Below are 22,187 nucleotides of genomic sequence, written 5' to 3'. Positions count from 1 at the left end.
AAGTGAAAGTCGGTAATGAAGATTTTTTTTATCGATATAGAGAATGATTTTACCGTTTATCGATATGTCAGAACCTCTCCTTATCGATCGAGATAAAAAACGCGTCGCGTTCAAATTATACACATTTATTGCAATAAATCGATCCTTATTATTTATAGTCATTCTCGATCATAAGATGCTCTCGTTCATTTCTTTTTAATGTATAAAGATCCTATAGATCTCAATAGGAATTTTTACTCACGCGAAATTATCATGTGTACTACATATGCACAAAAAATAATTGTGTATGTTTGTACAAGTTGTTTTATTAGAATTATATGTACTACTGTTCGTGTTTTTGTCGAAGGACATTACGCTCTTGCTTCTGGGAAAAGATTTACCAAGAGGTGATCCAGCAGAAGGTATGCCAGATGTTTATTAAATGGTGCATTTTGTAAAGGATCTAATAAAGAGTCCATCAAGCTGTTCCAAGACTTGGAGATCCCAAGTAACCACCATGGTAACAAGGAGTACAGTCCTTTTTTGGCCGCTTCGTAATAATCTCGACATCTTGCTTGCGAGGAGAAATCTTTCATGTAATTTCTGCCTGTTATTTTTGCATGTAAAAGCTTGACGACGATAGAAGCACGACCCCCACTCAAAAGCTTGATCAACATGTTGTAGAACATTGTGTTCACAATGGGATCGACTCTCTTGCGCGATAAAGAGGCAAACATCCAGAAAAGTCGCGAAATAATCGGAGGCATATCTAACAGACCATCCACTGTAAATAACATTATCATTGATGATTGATCTTTTGCACACAAAGATATGAAAAATATTTCAACTTACCGGCTTCCACGACGCATAAACTTGCCCCTTTTACATGATCACGCTGCGGCAAATCGCATGGAACATTTTGCAAAGGGACAGGTAGATTCAGATTATTGCCAAACGCCCCATTCAGTAGACTTCTCTTGCTTTCGTCGTCGAGATTGTGCTCGCTCAACGGCTCGACACCCATATCCATATGCTCGTACTTTATATTCGTGGACGCCAAAAAAGTACTCATAAACTTGTCGAGGTGCTGTCCCTTCTCCTTTCGCAATTTATAGGTCACGCTCTGATAGAGGATGCCGATGTCGGGTGTGCTGTAGTTGGCAAAGTACGGCTTCAGGTTTGGCGTCGTGAGAAAGGTGTAGAGGAGCTCGCTGCTTCTCAACATCGGCTTAGACAGCAGCCTCTGCAGAAACTCTTCGTAGCGTTGACGATTAGCCGCAAGGGGCAAGTGGGGATTCTTGCGCGATGATAAGGGCGAGTCGTTCAGTTCCTTGTCGCCGTGGAACTCGGCGAGTCGCGTCCGCAGCGTGTAGAAATCTTGATCCTGACGCAGGACTGTCCACGATTTGGCCTCCGCCACGCTGTGGATGGCGATCATGTACACTGGTTGCGTGCCACCGCCGTCCACGTGCGGGATGGCGACTCGCCACGTCGTCAAGTCGCGATGAGACTTATCGCCGAAGCTCTTGATCTCGTTGTATGCTCGAGCTGTGCAATCTACCTCCTCGACCGGATAGACATGTTGCAATGGAAACGGGGTACCGTCAAGCGTTGTACGTGAAACACCATCCATCCTGCTTAATTGATTGCTGGGCCGCGTAGAGATAGCACCTCCACTCGCACTAATTACAAATGAATAGATTATTTATACGCATTTGTGTTTTTACAAGATCATTATAAAATTAAAAGTTTTATTTTAAAAACTAATATGTATGAACCATGTTCAAAAAATGTTTTAAAATGTAATAATATAATATAATGTCGAAAAAGATATATAAATAATAATAATATAAATAATGATATAAATAATAATAATATAATGTCGAAAAAGATATATAAACTATAATATAATGTCGAAAAAGATATATAAATAATAAACTAAATGATACAATAACATTAAAAATGAAAAATAATATTTCTGAGTTTCAAATTTAATTAATATGTGTCTATTTAAGAGCATACTTGGCTGCAGTGGCTTTTGCTTGTTCAGACACTAAATGACCACAGAGAAGTTTGTATAGCTGAAACACAAAGATTGCTTTTTAAATAAAAAATTTCATTAATTTTCTAAATATTGAAGATTAAATATTTAGAAAATTATTATATAACAATAATATAGGAAATTAGGAAATAAGTCGAAATTATATTTACTTGATAACTATGATGGAATGAGGGTAGACAGGTACTTTCTAAGAGCGCGTGTGCTTCTTGATGAGCTTGATAGAAAGGTCGTGATGTTCGTAGCTCTTGGATTTTTTCTGGTCCACCTTCTAATACTGGAAAAATAAATACATTCATGTATCCATCTAATAATATGAAGCAGAAATTATTCAGTTAACGAATTACGCACTTTGTCGTATGCCTTGCGTTATATGCAATGGTAAATACAAGTATTCTGGACCATCAGGATCAAGATATATTGTATACAAATTTCGAACATCTATGTATAAGCTTTTTTCAGCGCTAGATGACATTTCCGGATTTAACATACGTTTACTGAGATCATCTAAAGGATGGCAGACAATAAATTATGAGTATTATCTGTAAAATTTGTAACATAACACATCAAAAGAATTGCATGTACCAATATCTAAACAAAATTGAAGAAGATTCATAGGTCCTGATTCTTTGATGTGTTGCATAAACATATATAACAGCTCAGGATCGCTCAAGACTTCATTCAAAGATGGTTTGAAACAATTGTGGGTGATGATATGTGGATGCACTGTCGTCACCCACGATTGCAGCATCGGTATATTAATAGTTTTTGCTGAATTCGATAGAGAGCCATCATGATGAGTGGATAATGTCACCAACATATTTATATTTTCCGGATCTGCAAGTGCATCAATTGCTGGTAGTAGCACCCAATTGGCTAAAATTTCCCGAAGTATCACCTAAAAAAATATATATTGAAAGAAGCAAAGTATTATAATCAACTTTTCCCTTTTCGCTCTTAAATATAAATTTCTTAAATAATTCACATATAAAAGTAAATCTCAAAATGACATACTTTGTTATTTGTCGAGACATGTATGGCAGGTAACAAATGTGGCAGCAGTGCAGTGATTAATCCTCGTAAATAATTCAATTCAGCTTCTCTTGAGTAAGCAGCTGGGTGAATCTTGGAACCCAGATAACTTTCTACATAATCTTGGGGCATTTTAGCATCCATTTTTGATTTTTTTACAAGAGCATTCCAATCCTGAGCATGTTTTATAGCCAAGGGAATGAGATCGGTGAACGTGATGTCCCCTATATCCGCACGTAACAATCGAATAGCGATATTTTTCGCTGCTGTCGTTATAGCTAAACGCAACTGTTGTATGAAGGCTTCATTCGTCGAGAAATCAGAGTACCATGCGCAGACATAAATTTGCAGCAGCTCTTCTAAAAGCTACAAATTAACATGTTTGTTATCAATGTATATAAATGAAAAATAAATAAAAAATAATTGTATAAATTATTATATATATAAATTAAATTCTATAAAGATAAATAAATAAATGCAATATGTAAATTGCAAAATATAATGATTTTCTTATTAACAATTGTAATTACCTGTTCTAACGCATGGTCGAAATCCTTTGGTACCTTGATCTTTGTCGAATGTGACAACAATTTGTGCCTCTTGCAGGTGTTATTGCTACAAACACTGCATGAATCCTTGATTGCAAATTTTGTGATAAAGTTGTCATTTATAATATTGAACCTCACTAATAAGTTGTCGATGCACCTTATCAGTTGAACAGCATAATAACTGCTAATCGCATAAATGCTGGCCACTACAAATATCCATACAATGCTGAAAGAAGATTAGAGAAATTAGAAAATAATAAAAATAATAAAAATAATAAATAATAAAAATAATCTCTCTCTCTCTTTCTCTCTCTCTTTCTTGTATGAAAGGTTCATAATACATATTATTGAGGAAAACACAAGAATGATATTTACCTGTTAAGAACAATTATGACGAATGCGACGAGTAAAATAATGATCGCCAATACTGCCATATTAAAAAAGTATAAATCTTGCATATTTATTCGTTGGAGCACTTATGACATCGCAGACATTACATACGTAGTCATATTTTTTTTTGACAGTTGTTGACGTTTGACAGTTGTTGACAGTTCGAGCGCCTTCGAGCAGCGAATCACACTATCCATTCGTGAATGATAACGAAGAATCACGCGAAAGGAAAATCTATCTCTTATTTCATTTTTATTCAAATAATTCACCGAATTGAACAGGACTCATCATCAGAATCTCTTTCGCGTTCCCCTCCCCCGCTCCTGATCGATAGGCTAGAATAACCTGTCACAGCAAATTCGATGCATTATTATTATCTTATATTTTAAAAATAAATAAAACTGCGAGATGCCTGCACCTCCAGATCCGAGATTTCTATTGCGCGGTGACATGGATGGGAATGTGCACAGTTTGCTGTTTTGGATTGAGCCTCATGTGGAGCATCTCTATGCTGGCGATGGAAGAGGCACAATTCATACTTGGGACTTGAAGGTAAATATTTCTCCGTGAATTCTATTTTCTATAAGTTTTAAATATTGGATTTGAATAATCATTTATTCATGTACGAGATGTTTTTAATATGATTTTATATTTAAATTTAAAATTATTTAAATTATAAATTTAATTTAATATTATATTTATATTTAAAAAATTTTCTGTTGAAATTTGTTTCAAAGAAGCGTTGACCATAATTAATTTTCTCTTTCATTGTTTCGCAGACAAACAGGATAAAAAATCAACTGTCGGATGGGGAGAGTCCTTGCTTTAATTTACACAGAACTAATGACTCTGATTTAATAGTGCAACGAAGACACGGCATAATAGATGTATATAAAGCAAGTGAATCCAATTGGATGTTGAATAAAAGTATTAATTATAAATATTGCAGCTTTTGCAGGCAGGTATATACAGACAAAAATTGTGAAAGCTTGTCGAGATTGATATTCAAACTTTATATTTACTTTTAGATCTCAATTGTTGCCTGAGAAGAATGCGATGTTAGTTCCGCTCGATTCCTCAGTGGTAGGAATATTGTCGCTGAAAACGTATAACATTGAATCGATGTTGGATCCGTCCAAATTATCCTACAATGACAAACTGGGCACAATAATGGCGATGAAGCCATTGGGTATAAATGATTTGGTTCTGGTTGCTTATGAAGGTGGGCAATTATTGTTGTGGGATATGAAAAAGAATGACGTTCTCAGCTCCCTGACTGTGGAGCAATATCCGATGACCTTTGATTTCGATATTTCTCTGATGCAAGGCATCCTTGGTAGTGCATCAGACAAGTTGGAGGTATTAACAGAATTAGTAACACATGTAAAAAAAAATGGAATCGATATCACATAATTTATATTTATAAATTTTTAGATTTTTAAAATATTGCCGAATCATACATTATCTCACAAGTCTACAATTCTATTGGAGCACGTTTCTGGAGTGTCTGTCCTTTCTGTACGACCAGATAAAAAGTTAGTCACAGTTGGCTGCTGGGACGGATGTATCAGATTGTTCTCTTGGAAAAAATTGCGGCCACTTGCGATATTAAGAGAACACAACGAGACTATATATGATATTGTTTATTCACAACGTGAAGTCGAGGCGTACGATACCAAGTGTTTAATGGCAGCTACTGGTAAAGATGGTTGTATATCGATGTGGGACATTTATAATTAAAAATTACAAGTATGTACATGTATATAAATTGGATGTTTATATGTGAAAACAAATATAAAAATTTTTTTATAATTATTTTTCAAGAGACTCATCCCTTTTGATAAATGTATGATTTAATGTATCTATGATGATACAAAGGAGAAAATTGCAGCATCTTTTCATAACCATTATTACGTCTTTTTAATAATGTATTTTATTTATTAATTGTTAAGTGGTAAATTTAATTTAATAATTAATTTTATTTATTATACATTTGTACATATCTTTTGCATCCTTTGTAATGTCATCATTGCCATCGAATTATATGATACGTTTTTTTGCCAACTCTAACTAAAGATAGATTGTTACTTAGTATATGGATGCCAGGTACAACCACCTCATTTAAATTAGTGATTTTTTGATGATTTACATAAAATCCGCCTGCTGTTATGATCCGTTGCGCATCATGATCAGTCTTAAAACATTTTGCTTTTCTTGCTAGATCATATATAGTGAGTCCTGGCTCGGACAAAATGTCCACTATGGTTGCATCTTCAAACACATCTGCCAATTCCAATGCATTCATTCTCGTAAAAGATTCAATTGATTTATCATACAATGCTGCGGACGCGCGCTTTGCAGCCAGCAATCCATCCTCTATAAGAAAAATTGTAGTAAATAATAATATGTAGTATACAATATTAATTTTCTTAAAAAATTTACCTCCATGTACTAAAAGTGTAACTTGTTCTGCCAATATTTTTTGTGCCCTTCTATCTTCTGAACTTTTCATATGATCATTCATAATCTCAGTAATTTTATTTAGTGGTATAAATGTAAACAATTTTAAGAATTTTTCAACATCAGAATCTTTAGTTCTAATAAAATACTGATACAGCTGAAAACTCGAAGATTTTGTTGAAGACAACCACACTGCATTCAAAAGAGATTTTCCAAATTTCTTTCCACCTTCGGCAGTTATGAGCGGTAACGTTATACCGTAAACCTCTTGCTTTTCAGTTTTCGTGATCAGATCATATCCAGACATAATATTACCCATTTGATCACTTCCGCCGATTTGGAAGCGACACTTATATTTCTTCATCAACTGAAACCAATCGTACGCTTGGAATACTTGATAAGTGAATTCAGTGAAACTCATTCCCGTGTCCGAGTTTAATCGCGACTGGACAGAGGCTCTGCCCAACATTGTGCCCATTCTAAAATATTTCCCGATGCTTCTGACAAACTCGATGACATTCACGTTTGTATACCAGTCCAAATTATTTACTATAATCAGCGGTTTTAGATGCTCCTGCCTGTTTTTCCAAAAGTAAGTCTGATGATTATTAAATATAATCTCTATATTATTTATGATAGATTTCAAGTTCTCCTCCATCAAATATTTGTCCATTTCAACTCGTTCTTTCTTTCTATGACTAGGATCACCTATTAAACCAGTAGCTCCTCCTACCAGGGCAATAACTTGATGTCCCGCTCTTTGCCAATGCAAGAGATTCATCAGGATAAGTAAATTACCAATGTGCAAACTGTCTGCTGTTGGATCAAAGCCAGCATAGACACACTGTGGCGACTTGTTTAATAAATCTATTATTTTATTCCTGAGAAAATGATAAATGCATATTATTATGTAAATATAATTAATATATTTGTGAATATCATGAAATATACAAAAAATACAATCTTACGCAAAATTATAATTTAATATATTTAATATAATTTAATATATATAATTTACTTTTATATATATATATATGCTTTATTTAATATAATTTTATATAATTTATTTCTCTCATATATATGTTTTATTTTAATTTATTATAATAATTTAATTTATTATTGCAATTTAATTTATTATTTTTTTATCAAGAAATAATTTTAAAATATACTTACGTATTGGTATTGGGAAATATATCTTCGTACATGCCCCTTTCATGAAGCTTTAATATATTTCTGTTACAGTAAAATCTACGCGTTTTGTTCAAATCAACGCGATTGATAGAGTATAATTTAATAGAATATAATTTTAATAAAATATGAGCGTTCATTTTATGATACATTTGTGATGTTAATCTTGCGTTATTGATAATTATCTTCGAAATTCAGAAATCAGATTTCGTTTTGAATCTCTTGTGTGAAAATATGCGAGATATACAAATAAATAAATAAATAATAATTGTTATTAATGTTTGTCAAAATAATCAATCTTTAACCTCAAAATAGTATACACGTGCGACAGCTATTCCAAAACACAGTACACTCCGCGACAACGATTCGTTCCTTGGTCCCTCTCGCGAGGTAAGGGGAGCGTAGCCTCTGACCAATCAGCCACTGTCACGCTGTCAGCTGATTGGTCACTTCTACGCTCCCCTTGCCCAGCGAGAGAGGAGCCAATGAACGAATCGTTGTCGCGCAGTGTACATACTAATAAGTTAGAAAGAGACAAACATACTTTCTTTCACTCTAAATAATTGCACTAGTGCAACAGTGCAGCTAAAACGAACAAACCCATTGTGTTCGATATATGCACTGGACTGAGCATCGCGATAGACAGGCGAGCGCCCGCTGTAGAGAGAGAAATACTATATGGAAGGTCTATGTCTGTCTCTTTTGCTAGTATCTCATTGGTAATTTTGTTTCCCGCCTCGATGAGCTTATTACGCCAAGAAAATATACTTTTCTATATGTATAATTTCGTTATTTTTCTTGTAAACTTTTGATTTTTTTCCAGATACTGCATTTGATATTTTTTTAGAATAATATCAAACAGAATAATATCAAATAGCAATAAACAAAAAAATACTAAAAATTGAAAAAGATAAAATAAATGAAAAAAATAATAAAAAATAAGATAGAAAAGTTCGATTGTATGTATTTTGTGTTTCATGAGAGAAAAACAGTTCAATTTTCGTCCATTATGTATAAATTTTTTTGGAATATTATTTCATTATAAAGTATTTCGACAGAATACATTTAAACTTCAAGACCTTGAGTATTTATCATAGTTTAATAAATTAAAATATTTTTTTTTATATGCGACAATTTTGTTAACGCAATATCGATCATTATCTTCAAATTTCAGAAATCAGATTTCGTTTTGCATCTCTTGCATGAAAATATGCGAGTTATACAAACATTAACACTTATCAAAATGACCAATCTTAACTTTAAAATATATACGTACGACAGTTACTCCAAACTGACTGTTATCTGACTATACAAAAAATGTGTTTAGGTCTGTTTTTTTTATTAAACTGAACATTTTAGTTGAATTGCCAACATTAGTTCAAAACAGATCTTGTTCTATTCTTGAATTGGCATTTTTTGATTCTCCTGTCTTTCTTTCCAATTTATAAATATAGATCTATCTCGTATAAATCCATCTCTTTAGTATATATTAGTTCAGAAATAAAGACTCTAAGGCAATCAAAAGCTATTTATTAAATGGATTTATTTTTTGTCTTGAATGCAGCAGAACATCATTTATATTTATGAATTGATTCATGGAACGAATAAAATCGTAATAAATAAGTGAAATTTTCTTATGTTTGATTGTAAAAATTAATTTATATCATGTTATGTAAAAAAAATTAGATCATTCCCGAATTCACCAATTATTTTAACATATTAGAAATTTTTTTGAAAATGTTTTTCAATATTTCATATTACAAATATATATTCCAGAAATATATATTTTAAAATTCAGAAGGGGAAGACAAAGTTTTAATAAATTTAATTTTTTATATCATTTTCTTAATAGAGGGAGAGAGAGAGAGAGAGAGAGAGAGAGAGAGAGAGAGATTTTTATATGTATATATAAATGTTTATATACATATTATTTTATACATTTTATATACATATTATTATATACATTTTATATATTTATATACATATTATTCTGTCCACTATTATACTAAATATATTATCCATAATTATAAAAAAGATGCATACCATAATTAACTAATATTAATAATTAATAAAAATGATGAATATAAAAAACTATGAATAATTATAATAACGCGACTTATTATATTATGCATATTATTGTTTTTGATTATAAGACTCATCATTTAAATTATCTTATCTCCAATAAATGTAGAAGCATTTCTACATTTGTACATTTGTCGCAAGCTCTTCAACTTTTTTATAAAAAAAATGTTATCTTTTTATAAAGGAGCTGGATTTTTTAAGTTGGTTTTTTTTATAAAAGCCTTTGTAAAAATGTTAAATTTATAAAAAAATATATCTGTTGTATTGTAATAACTTTTATTTCGGCTTGCATCTATCAGAATTCATTAGTTTGCAGAATTTTTCTGCAAACTCACGGTAAGATTCTGCGGCAAGTTTTGGAAATAGCTAACATTTAAATATTCTAGCGGATTATTCGCCAGATGCAATTCCATCAATGGTAACACGTTTGTTAGAGATAAATATTCTAGCGAGATAAATTCATTATCGTTTAAATTCAAATATTTTAGAGATGTTAAAAATTCACACCATCCTTCCGGTAGGAAACTTAATTTATTCCTCGACAAATCTAATATTTCTAAAAACGAAAGATGAGCGAATGCTTTAACATTAATTTCGATGATCTGATTCCCTCCCAATAATAATTTCATCAATTTTGGCATTTGTACAAAAGCGTTCGAAATTATACTTTTAATATTATTGCCATTGAGGAATAAAATGCTAATTATTGTTTCACTTGAAATTTGCGGAATTTCCCCGAGCTTATTAAAACTCAAATCGAGTAATCTTAAAGATTGTAATTTTACAAACGTTTCTGAATAGAATCGAGTTATTTGATTTGCGGATAAGTTCAAATAGACCAACTCATTAGTGTCTTCGAAAGCGTTTGATTCAATAGAATCAATTTCGTTTCCAGAAACGGAAAGATACTGCAAATTTTCTAGGCCAGCTAGCACTAGTTCAAAATAGTGACTTTTATACGTTATATAACGCAGATAGTTGTAATCCAAGTTTAGTGCTAATAAGTTTACATGTTTTTTATCAAAAACCAAAGAATTGATCGAATTATTGTGGAGATCAAGAAAATGTAAACTATATGGCAACAATTTTACAAAAGTTCCAGTTCTTTGCATCTGGTTGCTGGAAAGATCTAGGATCTTCAGTTTCGGAAATGGAGTATTCACTTTTGAAGGTAAATCTTGGATATGATTTTGACGGGCAGACAAGATTTCTAAGTTAGGATATTCTTCAAAAATATAAACTGCATCATATGGGCGATAGCCAAAGAAGGATGCATTATTCAGATTAAGAAACTTTAAATTTTCGTGACCTCCAAAGCCGAAAAGTTTTTGTAAGTCGTTATTAGAAAGAATCAATTGAGTCAAATTAGGAAGTTTGTTGAAGGCGCCTCTCTCGATATTGCTAATTTGATTGCTCGTGAAATTGAGACAAGTAATCCAAGGACTACTAATAAAATCCCGACCAATAGAGGTGATGGTTGCGTTAGCAAAATTAAAAGAAATTATTTCATTTTCGCAGAGATGTTCAAACTCATTCGCATAGTCGGGAAATTCCAAAGAGATTTGAATATCATCATTGGCTGATAGTATGGACCAACGGAAATGATGATAATAAAATAAAATATGATATTGGATCTCTGTAAATATAGTAAAAATGTTTTTAAATGTAATATTATGTATTATAATAAATGGAATTATGCTAATATAACTTTAATGTCAAGAGCCTGTATAATCATAAGTGTAATAAAAAAATTATATGTATAACGCGATGAAAAATTCAGATATAAATTATATTAGTAAAAAGTCCCGTTTTAATAATTATATAATAATTATTATAATATTAATAATTATATATTACATAATGTTATTAACTGTTATTAACTGATTTATCTATATATTTTTTAATTTAATTGTTATATAAAATATAATTAAAAGTATAAGTAAAATTAAATTAATTAAAAATATTAATATATGTAATTGTAGATTATAATATAAATTATATAATATAAAAAAATTATAATAATTATTTTATATAGTACGTAAGAATATATAAGTAAGAAAATTTTTATTAATATAAATAATAAAATATATATACAAAATTTATACAAAAAAATATTTTATTTTAAACTTTTTCAAAATATGAAATTAAGCATACCATTTTAATAAAATGCTTTCTTCAAAAAACTATCCAAATTTGTTAGTAATTATCTTGTGAATATACACTCCTCTCGTAACTACTTCTCTTTGAATACTGAAATCCATTGTCAGTTCTTATAAAATTTTAAGCCGATGTAATAAGTCACTTAGTCATGCACATATATTGTGGATACAGTATTGGTCAAAAATATATCACCTTTATGTTTTTAAGGATAACTTAATGTAAAGTACGTATATTTCTATTTAATTACATTCGTTTTAATAGTAGATATATAGATTACTGAATAATAGACTTTTCATTAGATAATAAAAATAGCAATTTTAAAAAAATTAATTAAATATATGCACTTGGAATTAAATTAGCTAAAAACATAAAGGTGATATATTTTTCGCTGGTACTATACATTCCGGATACAGTCCGAGCCAGTACAATCTTAAATTTATCAAAAAGTTAATTCCCTATAACATTTAATAAAATAAGTTAAATTGTTTTCTGTAAATTAAGTTTATTATAGAGATCTTCAGATTATTTTTTTTTCAATATATATAGTACATATATAGAAATAAAAATAAAAAATGGAAGTAAAAAATTTAAAATTTATGACAGCGAAAGATATAAAAATTCTTAAATTATCTATATACTTATTATGCCAAGAAAACATACTTTCCTATATTTATATATAATTTCGTTATTTTTCTTGTAAACTTTTGATTTTTTTTTCGAGATAATGCATGATATCTTTTTAGAATAATATCAAATAGCAACAAGAAAAAAATACTGAAAATTGAAAAAGTTAAAATAAAAGAAAAAATATTAAAAATATAAGATAGAAAAGTTCGATTGTGTATTTTGTGTTTCATGAGATAGTTCAATAGTTCAATTTTCGTCCATTACATATAGATCTTTGAATATCACTTCGTTATGAAATATTTTGACAGAATTCATTTAAATTTCAAGATCTTGAGAATTTATCACAGTTTAATAAATTAAAATATTTTTTTTATCGGGAGAGGAGGGTAAAGTTTTAATAAATTATTTTTTATATTATTTTATTTATACATTTTTGTAGATCGATTTTTTGTCGATATGTGTATACATGTTATTTTATCTATTGTTCTGCTACATATATGATATTCGTAATTATAAAAAGATACACATGATTAATTAATATTAATAAAAATTACTAAACGACGATTATACAAAGTTATTGTGTGAATACAAGATTCATCATTCAATTTATCACTAATAAAAGTAGAAGCATTTTTGTATATTTGTCGCAATCTTTTTACAAACTTGAACTTTAACTTGAACTTTATCTTTTTATAAAAGAGCTAGATTATGTGTGTATATATATATTTCTTTGTAAGTCGACTGTTTATAAAGAGACTTTTCTGAATATGTTGAATTTACAAAAGTGTTCTCTCTCGACTTACGGAGGGATCTAACAGTTCTCCGCATTCTTCCAGTTTATATATACAGAGTGTCCCAAAACTCATAATGAATCTTTCAAAGACAGATTCCTGGGATCATCTGAAGACAATTTTTCCTCAACGAAAATGTGAAGGCACTAATAATTTTTGAATTATAAGTAATTGGAAATAAGGGGTTTTTCGTAAACTAAGCTTTGTAGTAATAAAATATTAACAAAACCACATTCTTCGATTAATTTTAAATAAAGTTTACTTTAATTGAGTTTTAATTTAAGGTTTAATTGCAAAGATATATGATGACAAAAATCGGGAACATGCAAAAAATGATGGCCTTCATCAACATTTTCGTTGAGGAAAAAACGGCCCCAAATGACGGGTGATGACCTACAGTACCCCTCATTAACCTGTGTTAAAATCATATCTCCTCCAGGAATCTGTCCTCAAGGAATCTGTCCTCAAGGAATCTGTCCCCAAGGAATCTGTCCCCCAGGGATCTGTCTGTGGTACTGTAGGTACTGTAGGTCTGCATCTAGCAGAATTCCAGTTTGCAGAGTTAAATTCTTTCAAACTTATGATAAGATTCTGCGGCAAGTTTTCGAAATAGCTAATATTTAAATATTCCAGTGAAATATTCGCCAGATGCAGTTCCATTAATGGTAACACGTTTGTTAGGGATAAAGATTCTAGTGAGATAAATTGGTTATCGTTTAAATTTAAATATTTTAGAGATATTAAAAATTCACTCCATCCTTCTGGTAGGAAACTTAATTTATTCCTCGACAAATCTAATATTTCTAAAAGCGAAAGATGAGCGAATGCTTTAACATTAATTTCGATGATCTGATTCCCTCCCAATAATAATTTCATCAATTTTGGCATTTGTACAAAAGCGTTTGAAATTATACTCTTAATATTATTACAATTAAGGAATAAAGTACTAATAATTGTTTCATTTGAAATTTGCGGAATTTCCTCGAGCATATTATAATTCAAATCGAGTAATCTTAAAGACTGCAATTTTATAAATATTTCTGAATGAAAGTGAGTTATTTTATTTGTGGATAAGTTCAAATATACCAACTTATTAGTGTCTTCGAAAGCGTTTGATTCAATAGAATCAATTTTGTTTCCAGAAACGGAAAGATATTGCAAATTTTCTAGGCCAGTCATCACATTCGTTATATAACGTAGATTGTTGTAATCCAAGTTTAGTGCCAATAAGTTTACATGGTTTTTATCAAAAACCAAAGAAGAGAGCGAATTGTCGTGGAGATCAAGAACATGTAAACTATTTGGTAACAATTTTACAAAATCGGTACTTTGTATCTGATTGCTGGAAAGATCTAGGATCTTCAGTTTTGGAAATGGAGTATTTACTTCTGAAATTAAATCTCTGATATCATTTTTACGGGCAGACAAGATTTCTAAGTTAGGATATTCTTCAAAAATATAAACATCATATGAGTCATAGATGCGAGAGGATGCATCATTCAGATTAAGAAACTTTAAATTTTCGTGACCTCCAAAGTTGAAAAGTTTTTGTAAGTCGATATTACTATCAGAAAAAATTAATTGAGTCAAATTAGGAAGTTTGTTGAAGGCGCCTCTCTCGATATTGTGAATTTGAGTGCTTGTGAAATTGAGACAAGTAATCCAAGGACTACTAATAAAATCCCGACCAATAGAGGTGATTGTTGTGTTAGCAAAGTTAAAAGAGATTATTTCATTTTTGCACAGATGTGTAATCTCATTCGCATAGTCGGGAAACTCCAAGGAGGTTTGAATATCATCATTGGCTGATAGTGTGGTCAAATAGACAAAAATGATGATAAATAACTTCATATTGCATCTCTGTAAATTTAAGTAAAAAAGTCTTTTAAAAATATAGTAAAAATGGTAATTAATTAAATGTGATATTATAATAAACAAAGTTATGCTAAATATATTAATTAACTTGAATAAAAATCTAACCATAATTATAATAAAAAAATTATATAAGTTGATGAAAGTTTCAAATATAAGTTATAGCAGTATAAGAAAAAAAATTGTTTTAATAATTATATAGTAATTATTATAGTACTAACGTTGATTTAATATTATATTAATTTAATTGTAATATAAAATATAATTAAATTAATTTAAAACATTAATAATTTAAAATATTAATTGTATATTAATTTCATATATTATATAATTTTTTATTATAAATATACAATAAATCTATATTTAACTATTATTTATATTATACATATAATTATTATTTATATAGTACGGAAATATAAAAATATACTTTTTCTTATTAAAATATATACAAAAAAATTTTATTTTAAATTTTTTCAAAATATAAAAACTAAGCATACCTTTTTAATAAAATGTTTTCTTCAAAAAATTGTTAGTAAATATATGTTCTTCTTGCAACTGCTCTTTGAATACTGAAATTCATGTTATCATGAAAGTTCTGATAACATTTTAAAAAATAAAGCTGTCTTTCGATATTTACTGCCAGTACTGAAAGTCTATAGTCTACGTCAAGTATATAGACTTATATTTTCAATACTGGCGTCATATCAGAACGTAGTCACAACATCACCAATATCTGTACATTAAAGAATTAAAAACATACGATAATTGATATACATGTTTATTTGCAAATATCTAAAGCAAAAGATAATTTTCTCTTGTTTGACTTGGTTATCCGTTCCGGACAGCTCAACGTTTCTTAAAAAGTTGTTTCACTGTAATATTCAATAAAATAAGTCAACATTTTTTCAATAAGTTTAATTTATTATAGAAGTCTTAAGATTATCTTTCAATATTTATAGTACATGCATAAAAATAAAAATAAAAAATATACGCATAAAAAATTTACAATTTATATGTGACAGAGAAAAATATGAAAATTCTTAAATTGTTATTTATATTTATATTGATATTTTTTTTAAATAATATCAAATAGCAATAAAAAATGTTAAAAATTGAAAAAAGCTAAAATAAGTAAAAAAATAATAAAAAAAATAAAATTAAAAATTCGATTGTATTTTCTGTTCATGAGAGAAACAATTCGATTTTCGTTTATTATGCATAGATCTTTGAATATCACTTAAGCCTGCGGCACCGTACGATTTTTCGTACTAGATCGCATGTGAGCGTCTTAATTGACCAATCGTAATTTCGATATTAAAGAATTGTCAAATTATCATAATGCTCGCATGCAATCCAGCACGAAAACAAGCATCGTGTGCCGCTGGCTTTAGTTATGAAATATTTTAACAGAATTTCAAGACCATGGGCACTTACTACAAATTAGTAAATTAAAATATTTGTATTTTTATTGAATATTGTATATCATGTTTTACTCTCACTACATTGCTTACTGCACGAAATCGAATTGTTCCTACCATGGAATATAGATATACAAAATCATATGTAAAAAAAATTTAAATATAAAAAAATATTATGTGTAATAATTTACTCAATACAAAATCTAAAAATTGTTACTACTCTAAAGAAATGAAATATAAATTGAGAAATGTTTATTGCATATATTAAGCATATTTACAAAAAAAAATACATATAAAAACGTATACTATTAAAGATCAAATTAAACAAATTTCTGTGCAGAAAATTTCTATGATATAACAAATATAAGTTTTGTTATAATATAATAAATATAAATTTACTCATTAGAATCCTGCCCTAGAAGGTGGCGTAGCAAAGTATTTCTTATTTCTTCTCGCAAAAGTGCGGCTATGAATAAAAAAAAGATGTGTAACAAAAAACAATACATTAAATATAAGCAAGTTATTCTTTATAATCATATCTTTATCTTCATTTTACTCACCTGGAAGAAAGCGGAGTATTGAAGAAACCGCGGGAGATACTACGCTTAAGGAGCGATTCTGTTGAGGGTGTATGTTTTAATTCGCCCGTTTTTGGAGTATAGATATCATTTGAGTTCGTCGGATTCACATAAGTAGCCCAATAATCGGATGGAATTTGGAGCAGATTTTCTACTACCTAGAATAAATTATATTAAAGTGTTTGTGTATTTCTATTTATAATAGTACAATTAGAGTAGATATCGAATATTTTGCTTACCGCAACTTGATGTTTGATTTCATTGAGCATAATAGAAGATGGTTTGTTGGAAGTGTTACCAACTAAAGTCGGCCCAAAAACTGTGGCAAGATTACTGATGGGCATTCTACATTCGGGACTACTCGATACTCTCTGCAAATGTAGCATCAGAAAGGCCAAAGTATCCCGATTCGGTTGCGGCAATTCTGAAATTGCTTGATAAAGAGCGGCATCGGCATCTTGTTTATCCGTTAACGTTGTCGCACGTATAAAGTCTCCCATCAAAGCGACAGTGATTAGTGGCTCGCGTAAAGATCTGTAAAATACACATTTTTTGCTCTTTTTCGTTTCTTCAAATAAATAAATAAATAAATAAATATATATATATATATATATATATATATATATATATGTGCATCTATTGTATGAAATGATATACCTGAAGAAATCTTTCAGAGTAGAACAGATGGTTGCGATGTCGACATTAGAAAGATTTGGAGCACCTTTGCCCTTTAAGAATTTATTTTTAAGAGATTTGACATCTGCAGCCGCTCCGTTTACTCTGTATAAACCTTGTTCATTCATTCCGCGCAATTCAACCTCATTAATGCAATGAACTACTATGGAAGGCACCATAGGTGGTATTATTGGTGTGTAATCAGCTATAGTGCCCTGTATAAAAATCGATTTCAGTAAAAGTATAAACTTGAATGTTTTACTGATGTAGAATTTATAATGCTCACGGGTACACCACGTAACGTAGGCGTATTTCCTGTCGGCACACATGGCAGAGGCACTAAATCTTTGCATTCAGGATGAGCTATAGCTCTGCAATCTTCGCATTTTTGAACTGTGTTTCCAAATCGAATTCTATCAATTATAATTAAATATAAATACATTAAAGGAGAAATTATATAAATAAATATATTATATTAATTAATTAATTATACAAATAAATGTATGTACAAATAAATGTATATTATACAAATAAATGTATGTACAAATAAATTGTTAATAATTAATAAATTAAGAGGAATATTGAGATATTTTTTTCTTATAAATTTAATGTATCTATTGATATAAAAGAGACAAAAAGTTTTTCAAAATCTTTAGATATTTATACTTAGTTGAATATATTTACCTTTTACCACAAGGTGTGCAGATTTCCGGTCTAATGACATATTTGGCTGCAAAACGGTGATTCCTAGATATTTTTGCATTCATAGTATATCCACCAATATTTGGACTTGGTTTGAAGACATCTTCTGTATCTGAAGTTGATGTAAGCATCTCAGCCTGTGGTGCTGATGGCTAAAGATAAAAATGTTTTTAATATTAATCATACATATAAATGTAAAAAACGACAATTTAGTTAAATTAAAAAGTTTAATAACATACTGCTGTATCTATTAGTATTTTGTTTGCTTCTATGTGCGATTTTGATTTGTTACGTTCTGCACTACTCTTACGTCGTTTGCGTGTACTTTGTGAAGAGATCTGTGGATCTGCATTTTCATCACCAGGAATAGCCTCAATCGTTGATGATGCAGTAATTGCACCATCTTTTGGCATAACTACAGTAGTAGTGGCTACTATTCTATCAGAAGAATTTAATTCAGTAACTTTATGCAACGAGCTACGACGTTTTTTAGAATGTTCGCTACTGGGACGATGTTCCTTCCATTGTCGTTTTCCACTCTTCAAATTTTGATGTAAAATAGCGCTAGTCTCTAAGTCGTCTTCCGATTTTGATAGACAGTTAAGATCGCTTAATATTGAGCCTGTGGAGTCCAACTCAGCAATTGTGTTAAGCCTAAAAATGAAAGCAGCACAATGCTATTAGATAAATGTCAAAATCAATCTTTTCTTCTTGAGATTCTCATTACTTACTTGTCAATGTGAGTGTCTTGAACATGTATGTTACTTTGTTGATTCAAAGAAGTATTATTAAGAAACTGCAGTTTTTCTCTAGTTTCATCATTTAGGTTTTTACCTCCGTCAGTAAACAAGAAATTTCTGGCTGTAGCGATTTGTTTCTCCTGAAAAATAAATATGAATAGAAATTATTACAGCTAAAAAATATATATATTTTTAGAATATCTGTTCCGGAATATATTTTAGCTACCAATGAATCTTTCTGTTCCTCAATGATACGACGTTTACGGCTCTCCTCCTCCAAGTTTCTTCTAGCGTGACGCAATTTTCTATCCAGCCCAGCAATCTCATGATGAGCCTTGTCCAGGGCTGAATGAAGCCGTTGACACTCTTGTTCCGATGCCAACCATTTCTGTCTCATCTCCTCTTGGTTTAAGGCAAATTGCAGGAATTCTGCAAAGAAGCAATATTGCAGTAAAATTTCAGAAAATTTGATAAAAACGCTACTGCATAAAATCTCAAAAATATAAACGTGTATAATTTTTTAAGATTGTCAAAATAAAAATACCTTCCTCGCAGGATCCATTTATCAGGACATTCGAGCATCTCACCAACTCGTCGTAGGTTGCTAAAAGTGACAAGGAAGTCATTCTGCGACGCTTATTATGTCGTTCCTTCCGTAGTATCTATGCAACTGACATGTCACTCGGTGATCTCCTCTTAACCAACAATAACGCGCAAAATTCGAAGAAATCGACGCATACGCGATAAGATATCAACAATAACGGCTTATACGAGCGAATAAACGTATGCTTTGTAGTTTTTGAAAGTAAATGCTTTTTCCGCGACCGTTAAACTTCGACGAGAGAGACCTCTAAAAAGTCTACTAACTCCTACCAATCGATTTCGGAAAAAACACTATGCAATTTACTAAAGCTTCAAGTCATTTGACTGACCAATCGGAAAGGAGCAAAGATTCCTTCGCTCTAATTGGTCAATCTTCCTTCGTAGCATCCAAGAACACACTTTTTTTTAAATTTCTAGATAAGAATAATACATAAAAATTTGACGTAAAGTTTATAAATAAAAAATAAAATATAGTTTGTAAATAATAAAAGTTTATAAATAAAATTTTACTTATTAGTCTAAATTTTTGTAAAATATAATATTATAAATTTATTTTCTACTCATATAATTAATCATACTTTGAATACACAACAAAAATTTTCTTTTCTTTAGTTATACAAATAAAATTATTTGACTATCAAATTAAATTAAATTGTATGTTTATCAATGAAGTGTATAATCTTTTCTCTGAATATTGAACATATAAATATAATTAATATAATTTAATTAATTTAACAATATAATTTTTTCTTCTTTAATAGACTTCTACAATTGCATCACAAACTTATATAGAAAAGAAACTGGTACTGAAAAATATACAGTTACATAAAAATTGCATATATGCATATCTCCAAAATAAATTTTCTGCAGCTTTGTAAGATTTAAGTTGAACGCTTGAAAAATATATATCTTTTTTCGATTATATTGTTATATTAGATTCATTTCTAATTTGGTATAGTATATCATTCCTCCTTTAAATATTAAACTATAAATCATATTTATATATATTATAATTTGCAAAGATATTTGTTTCTAAGTTTTAACATCATTTGCAGAACATAAATTGTCTTTTTCAATATGTAATGCTTTAAGCTTGGAAAGCACGGAAGTAAGTTCCGCTTGTACATTTGCTATCTTCACAGCAAGATAGATAGATTCCTGAAAACGTTTCTGGCTCTTCCTCAAATTTTGCGGGACCAATACACCAAACCATTTTACAGGATCTTTTGGTTCATCTGTCTCGCTGCTTGATTTTTTTAAACTTATGTCAAAACATACTGCAGGCTCGTCATTGTCATTCACATTAGTTTCCAAGTCAAACAAGGATGTAACTGTATCTTCGTTGTTTGGAACCTGTAGAATACTAATGTTCTCTTTTCCACGGATATACTTCGCTTTAGCTAACTCGATGTGACCATCTTTCAACAATGTCTCCATTTGAACATTTTTTTGCACCTTTTCTTGCATTAATTCTAATTTACGTAATAGCAACTCGTCGATTTCTTCTGACAAAACATCTATACTTTTACTCATGCTAGTCGTGTGAATATTATCCGCACTTTATACTTGTTAATAGATGTAAGGAAGTTTTACCTAAAAAAAAATAGCATAAAAGCACAAATATGTTTGTAATATTTGTAATATTTGTTTATTATTTAAAGAGATGCCAGAAGTAAAAATATAAGTTTTGAAAGAGAGAAAAAATATATTAATTGTTAAAAATAACTTACAAATGCTAATTTTTCTCTTCGATGAATATTATCTCGTTCGTTTTTTTGAAAGAAATTATACATCTGTTTTTCTCCTTAGATTTTTATATTCTTTTAAAAAGATTCAAGCAATACACTTCTTCATTATATCTTGCAAACTTTCATCAGCTGATTCTGGGTTGGTAAAGTAAAGATCTATTTATCTTTCGTTCAAATGTCAAGTCAGCGAGAGCTGATGGAACTACATGACTACATCATTTTCATTCCATGGTAAAACGACCGATTTGGTTTATGTCCGTACTAGATCCATAATTGTAGATCAAAAGTACGGAAACATATTATAAATTTACCCAAACACCAAATAACAGTTATATAACTGTTATTATTATATTATAACTGTTAGTTATAATTTTCCACTCAATAATATAACTGTTACATTGTTATATAAAATGTTATATAAAAATTTTTGAAAAATTATTTTGAAAAATTAAAAAAATTAAAAATTTTTTTGTTATTGTTGTAAAGTACTCTTGAAGCCATTTAACTTTTAATTTGAAAATTTTTTTCTATTTCT

General features: G+C 29.8%; 7 protein-coding genes across 7 annotated transcripts; 1 reads left to right on the top strand and 6 right to left on the bottom strand.

Moving 5' to 3' along the window:
- Positions 1-128: 128 nt before the first annotated feature.
- Positions 129-4,076, bottom strand: LOC105252165 (sorting nexin-14). The gene is made up of 9 exons (XM_011259436.2): positions 3,994-4,076; positions 3,601-3,844; positions 3,053-3,436; positions 2,624-2,936; positions 2,390-2,545; positions 2,191-2,315; positions 2,002-2,060; positions 832-1,661; positions 129-763 (listed from the first exon to the last, which is right to left on the bottom strand). Exons 1-9 carry the CDS (start codon positions 4,074-4,076, stop codon positions 351-353), a joined length of 2,607 nt encoding a protein of 868 aa, XP_011257738.1. The 3' UTR covers positions 129-350.
- Positions 4,077-4,352: 276 nt separating this feature from the next.
- LOC105252166 (guanine nucleotide-binding protein subunit beta-like protein 1) lies at positions 4,353-5,763 on the top strand. Its single transcript, XM_025413271.1, has 4 exons — positions 4,353-4,560; positions 4,788-4,966; positions 5,037-5,367; positions 5,443-5,763. The coding sequence occupies exons 1-4, from the start codon at positions 4,417-4,419 to the stop codon at positions 5,746-5,748; spliced, it is 960 nt and encodes a 319-aa protein (XP_025269056.1). The 5' UTR covers positions 4,353-4,416; the 3' UTR covers positions 5,749-5,763.
- Positions 5,764-5,845: 82 nt separating this feature from the next.
- Positions 5,846-8,064, bottom strand: LOC105252167 (tyrosine--tRNA ligase, mitochondrial). Its single transcript, XM_020027805.2, has 3 exons — positions 7,642-8,064; positions 6,451-7,349; positions 5,846-6,384 (listed from the first exon to the last, which is right to left on the bottom strand). Exons 1-3 carry the CDS (start codon positions 7,806-7,808, stop codon positions 6,035-6,037), a joined length of 1,416 nt encoding a protein of 471 aa, XP_019883364.1. The 5' UTR covers positions 7,809-8,064; the 3' UTR covers positions 5,846-6,034.
- A 1,723-nt stretch (positions 8,065-9,787) lies between these two features.
- Positions 9,788-11,999, bottom strand: LOC109610060 (leucine-rich repeat-containing G-protein coupled receptor 5-like). The gene is made up of 2 exons (XM_025413277.1): positions 11,959-11,999; positions 9,788-11,367 (listed from the first exon to the last, which is right to left on the bottom strand). The coding sequence occupies exons 1-2, from the start codon at positions 11,997-11,999 to the stop codon at positions 10,044-10,046; spliced, it is 1,365 nt and encodes a 454-aa protein (XP_025269062.1). The 3' UTR covers positions 9,788-10,043.
- A 1,291-nt stretch (positions 12,000-13,290) lies between these two features.
- On the bottom strand, positions 13,291-15,765 carry LOC105252163 (leucine-rich repeat-containing G-protein coupled receptor 5-like). The gene is made up of 2 exons (XM_011259434.3): positions 15,686-15,765; positions 13,291-15,176 (listed from the first exon to the last, which is right to left on the bottom strand). The coding sequence occupies exon 2, from the start codon at positions 15,165-15,167 to the stop codon at positions 13,725-13,727; it is 1,443 nt and encodes a 480-aa protein (XP_011257736.2). The 5' UTR covers positions 15,168-15,176; positions 15,686-15,765; the 3' UTR covers positions 13,291-13,724.
- Positions 15,766-15,884: 119 nt separating this feature from the next.
- Positions 15,885-20,143, bottom strand: LOC105252162 (rac GTPase-activating protein 1). Its single transcript, XM_011259433.3, has 11 exons — positions 19,846-20,143; positions 19,528-19,730; positions 19,293-19,441; positions 18,801-19,215; positions 18,544-18,713; positions 18,146-18,272; positions 17,842-18,074; positions 17,424-17,718; positions 17,167-17,342; positions 17,006-17,072; positions 15,885-16,060 (listed from the first exon to the last, which is right to left on the bottom strand). Exons 1-10 carry the CDS (start codon positions 19,925-19,927, stop codon positions 17,009-17,011), a joined length of 1,914 nt encoding a protein of 637 aa, XP_011257735.1. The 5' UTR covers positions 19,928-20,143; the 3' UTR covers positions 15,885-16,060; positions 17,006-17,008.
- A 512-nt stretch (positions 20,144-20,655) lies between these two features.
- On the bottom strand, positions 20,656-21,791 carry LOC105252161 (coiled-coil domain-containing protein 115). The gene is made up of 2 exons (XM_011259432.3): positions 21,635-21,791; positions 20,656-21,497 (listed from the first exon to the last, which is right to left on the bottom strand). Exon 2 carries the CDS (start codon positions 21,435-21,437, stop codon positions 20,937-20,939), a length of 501 nt encoding a protein of 166 aa, XP_011257734.1. The 5' UTR covers positions 21,438-21,497; positions 21,635-21,791; the 3' UTR covers positions 20,656-20,936.
- Positions 21,792-22,187: the final 396 nt, after the last annotated feature.

Source organism: Camponotus floridanus, unplaced genomic scaffold (assembly GCF_003227725.1).
Source record: "Camponotus floridanus strain SB8 unplaced genomic scaffold, Cflo_v7.5 scaffold64, whole genome shotgun sequence".
Lineage (NCBI taxonomy): Eukaryota > Metazoa > Arthropoda > Insecta > Hymenoptera > Formicidae > Camponotus > Camponotus floridanus.
Note: the sequence above shows the minus strand (reverse complement) of the source record. Positions and strands in the feature narration are given on the sequence as shown.

Bases quoted from the DNA above. Each gene is read 5' to 3' on its own strand.
- LOC105252167 (XM_020027805.2), bottom strand. From the start codon at position 7,808: ATGTATCATAAAATGAACGCTCATATTTTATTAAAATTATATTCTATT. The intron at 7,350-7,641 runs GTAAGTATATTT...TCATTTTCTCAG, and splicing joins ATATTTCCCAATACCAATAC to GAATAAAATAATAGATTTAT. The intron at 6,385-6,450 runs GTAAATTTTTTA...TTTTTCTTATAG, and splicing joins TACACTTTTAGTACATGGAG to AGGATGGATTGCTGGCTGCA.
- LOC109610060 (XM_025413277.1), bottom strand. From the start codon at position 11,999: ATGGATTTCAGTATTCAAAGAGAAGTAGTTACGAGAGGAGT. The intron at 11,368-11,958 runs GTATATTCACAA...TACAGAGATCCA, and splicing joins GAAGTAGTTACGAGAGGAGT to ATATCATATTTTATTTTATT.
- LOC105252166 (XM_025413271.1), top strand. From the start codon at position 4,417: ATGCCTGCACCTCCAGATCCGAGATTTCTATTGCGCGGTGACATGGAT. The intron at 4,561-4,787 runs GTAAATATTTCT...ATTGTTTCGCAG, and splicing joins TTCATACTTGGGACTTGAAG to ACAAACAGGATAAAAAATCA. The intron at 4,967-5,036 runs GCAGGTATATAC...ATTTACTTTTAG, and splicing joins AAATATTGCAGCTTTTGCAG to ATCTCAATTGTTGCCTGAGA.
- LOC105252161 (XM_011259432.3), bottom strand. From the start codon at position 21,437: ATGAGTAAAAGTATAGATGTTTTGTCAGAAGAAATCGACGAGTTGCTA.
- LOC105252162 (XM_011259433.3), bottom strand. From the start codon at position 19,927: ATGACTTCCTTGTCACTTTTAGCAACCTACGACGAGTTGGTGAGATGC. The intron at 19,731-19,845 runs GTATTTTTATTT...GCTTCTTTGCAG, and splicing joins AAATGGATCCTGCGAGGAAG to AATTCCTGCAATTTGCCTTA. The intron at 18,075-18,145 runs GTGAGCATTATA...ATTTTTATACAG, and splicing joins CTACGTTACGTGGTGTACCC to GGCACTATAGCTGATTACAC.
- LOC105252163 (XM_011259434.3), bottom strand. From the start codon at position 15,167: ATGAAGTTATTTATCATCATTTTTGTCTATTTGACCACACTATCAGCC.
- LOC105252165 (XM_011259436.2), bottom strand. From the start codon at position 4,076: ATGCAAGATTTATACTTTTTTAATATGGCAGTATTGGCGATCATTATT. The intron at 3,437-3,600 runs GTAATTACAATT...GTTAATTTGTAG, and splicing joins TCGACCATGCGTTAGAACAG to CTTTTAGAAGAGCTGCTGCA. The intron at 2,061-2,190 runs GTAAATATAATT...TTTGTGTTTCAG, and splicing joins CATTCCATCATAGTTATCAA to CTATACAAACTTCTCTGTGG.